This window comes from Papio anubis, unplaced genomic scaffold (assembly GCF_008728515.1).
Source record: "Papio anubis isolate 15944 unplaced genomic scaffold, Panubis1.0 scaffold668, whole genome shotgun sequence".
Taxonomy (NCBI): Eukaryota; Metazoa; Chordata; class Mammalia; order Primates; family Cercopithecidae; genus Papio; species Papio anubis.
In genome coordinates, this window is record NW_022166904.1 from 10193 (window position 1) to 13234 (window position 3042).

Genomic DNA, 3042 nt, shown 5'->3' on the forward strand with positions numbered 1-3042 from the left:
TGTTTATTTTTTATAAAGTTCTCCATGTTTAACTGGAAACACTGAAGAAGGTTACTCCACTCTTTGACTTTACTCAAGTCCACCCCCTGTGGCAGCAAGCTGCTAGTTTTATTTGCTATGCTCGTATTGGTAAAGCTTCAGTTCTGTAATTCATGCTGACTGAGCTGGGGGTAGAAGAGTGTTGTCACAGGCAACAGGTTGGCTAGACTTTTTTCTCAGTCCTTACTAAAAAATACTACATTCTTTTCTATAAAGAATATACATCTTTAATTATTTTATGCTTTGCTAATTTTCAGTGCTGAAATAGCTTTAATTTTTAGCTTTACATTGGTATGTGTGTTCGTTGTTGATTTTTGCAGAGAAGATGTATTAAACTCTTTGTGATGCCATAAACAGAGATGCCTTCTCAAATACATTTAAATGAACATAATAGCCACACTGAAGTGGAATAAGGTTAAGGACTAACACAAGTAATTTTGTATTGGAGAAATTGAACTCTGCACCCTCAGTTTAAAGAGAAACCAAGGTCTTCACAAATAGAGAACCCTGATCCCTAGATTTCACAGTCATGAAGGAACACACTATCAATTTTTAAGTTGCCTTCTTAGAACTGAGCAAATTAGTGATTACACTCCACATAATGAGAGCTATGACTGTCTTTAATCGAGATGAGAATCAGACATAGGAAAAGGTGCAAAATAGGAGGAAACTTGCGGACTTTTTAAAAAACACCTTTTTCTTATATTTTTAGTTTCTTGTGTGTTTGTACGAGTTTTTAATTTATTTGGAAATATTTTAAACTTAAAATTTTTAAAATATAGGAAAGATGCTTCACATAGACTCCTCCTCCACCTTGCTCTAATGTCAGCATCATGCATAATCACAGTGTAAGTATCACAACCGTGAGATGAATATAGATATAATGTTATTAGTTAACTCCTTTAAAATACCATATGGATTTCACTGATTTTCCCATTAATGTCATTTTTTTTATTACAAGATAAAATTCAGGTTTCTTTATTTTATTTGCTCATCTTGCCCTTAATATCTTTAAATCATTGACAGTTTTTCACTTTTGTTTCTCCTTCATGGCCGTGAAACTTTTGAAGGTTACTGGCCAGTTATGTTGAAGAATGTCCTCCCAATTGAGTTTGTATGATGTTTACTCTTGATTTAATTCACAGCATTAATTTTTGGCAAGAATAATACAGATAAGATATATCCTCAGTGCTTCATAGCAGATGTTACATAATGTCAACATGTCTTATAGGTGGTAATAAATGAATATGATCAATGAAATCCTTTTAGAAGGAAGCCTTGGAGAAAAATAATGAAAACAACTGCTTCTATCCCTCCTCTACTTGGTCATTTGTGACTATTAGAATAGTCTATTTCTTCCTTTTCTAGTATGTACTTTATTTTTACAGACTTTAATCCTTTTACAAACTACTGAATCTTAAAGAAAATTGAAGAAATAATTTAGGTCACTTTTAAATGGCCAAAGTTTTCACAATAACCAATTGCCACTGAAATGTTGATAGCCTGAAGAAAGAAAAAGAATGCAATTTATTCAGCCATGGTAGTATCTTCGCATGAACACCTTTTACTGAGTCAACTATTTACATAAATAAATAGAATTTTCTACTACTTAGAATGTTGTAGAATTTGAATGGAGCAGTGTAGCATGCACTGAGCTACTTCTACTGGAAAGTGAAGAACCACTGGGGCTATTTAAGGATTCATACAGTGAGACATTATTTCTGGAAACCTGGAATTCTGGTGCCTCAGTTGAAGAGAGTCCAAGAATCAAAGTGCAAATTGTTCAAGGATTTTTTTTTTAGAACCACAAAATATCCAAATAGAGCAGAGATGCTAAAACTGAGTGGCCACCACACTACCTGTCAGTAAAGGAAGCAGCTGGTGTAATCTAGTAAACATTGATGGTTTTGTTGAAGTTTTTGTTTCAGGTTGAATCGCTGTGTGAGGGCAGTTACTCGCTGCAGACAGAAATAAACTGCAAAATCTTCAGGCTCCAGGCTGCTGATGGTGAGAGTGAACTCTGTCCCAGATCCGCTGCCACTGAACCTGTCCGGGATGCCAGTGGCCCTGCTGGATGCGCCATAGATGAGGAGCCTGGGAGCCTGCCCAGGTTTCTGCTGGTACCAGGCTAACCTGTTGCTAACACTCTGACTGGCCCTGTAGGAGAGGGTGGCTCTTTCCCCTGGGGACAAAGACAGGGTGGCTAGAGACTGCATCAACACTGTTTCTCCGGTGGTATCTGAGATTGGAAAGAAAACAGAAACGTACTCATGTAATCTAGATCAAGAGTAGAGTCAAAATTGTTGATCTACATTGAATTTTAATTATATTTCTTGCTGAGCAGAGGTGGCAGGAGTTTTCACTGATATGCAAAACCAGGTTATGTTCCCCTCACCTGGGAGCCAGAGCAGCAGGAGGAAGAGAAGCTGTGCTGGGGCTTCCATGGTTCCCTCTGGGTCCTAACAGAGCAGTTCCTCCCCAGAGCTCTGACCCAGGCATTGATATGGGCTCTGGAAGGTAGGGCAGCTGGGAGGGACATGCAAAGCAGCTGGGGTGGGAGCTGGGTTTCCAGCTGCAGGGACCACCTGCTTCTTCCTCTCTGCACCGAGCATCCTGCACCTCCCTGGTTTTCAGGTCAGAAAAGTCTGTTGGCTCAGTCTGAGTGTAAAACTTCCCCCTTTTGCTCACAGAATTTCACTCCTGTGTCTTTCTTCTCTTCAGTCACCCAAATTCACCCAGAGAATATTTGGTACAAGCCTGTTAATAATAATATAGAAGGCTGGGTTTTCATTTCTCTCATCCTATCCTCAATATGCCCAGTCATTTCCCTAAGTGCACTATTGGACCCATTGAAATGAAGACTCTGGTAGAACTTAATCTTCCAGGTATACCTTTCATTTGCTTGTTAGTAATGTTTTGTGAGGGTCCTGAAGCTTTCCATCAACCCAAACACATACCTTCTTTGAGTTCAAAAGTTAAAACTTCTGTTTACAGTCACATGTC

General features: G+C 38.7%; 1 gene segment (V, D, J or C); it reads right to left on the bottom strand.

Annotated features, from left to right (window-relative positions):
* Nucleotides 1–253: 253 nt before the first annotated feature.
* LOC101014423 lies at nt 254–2573 on the bottom strand. The segment is given in 2 exon segments: nt 254–2278; nt 2435–2573. Coding segments are annotated over 2 exon segments (426 nt in total).
* Nucleotides 2574–3042: the final 469 nt, after the last annotated feature.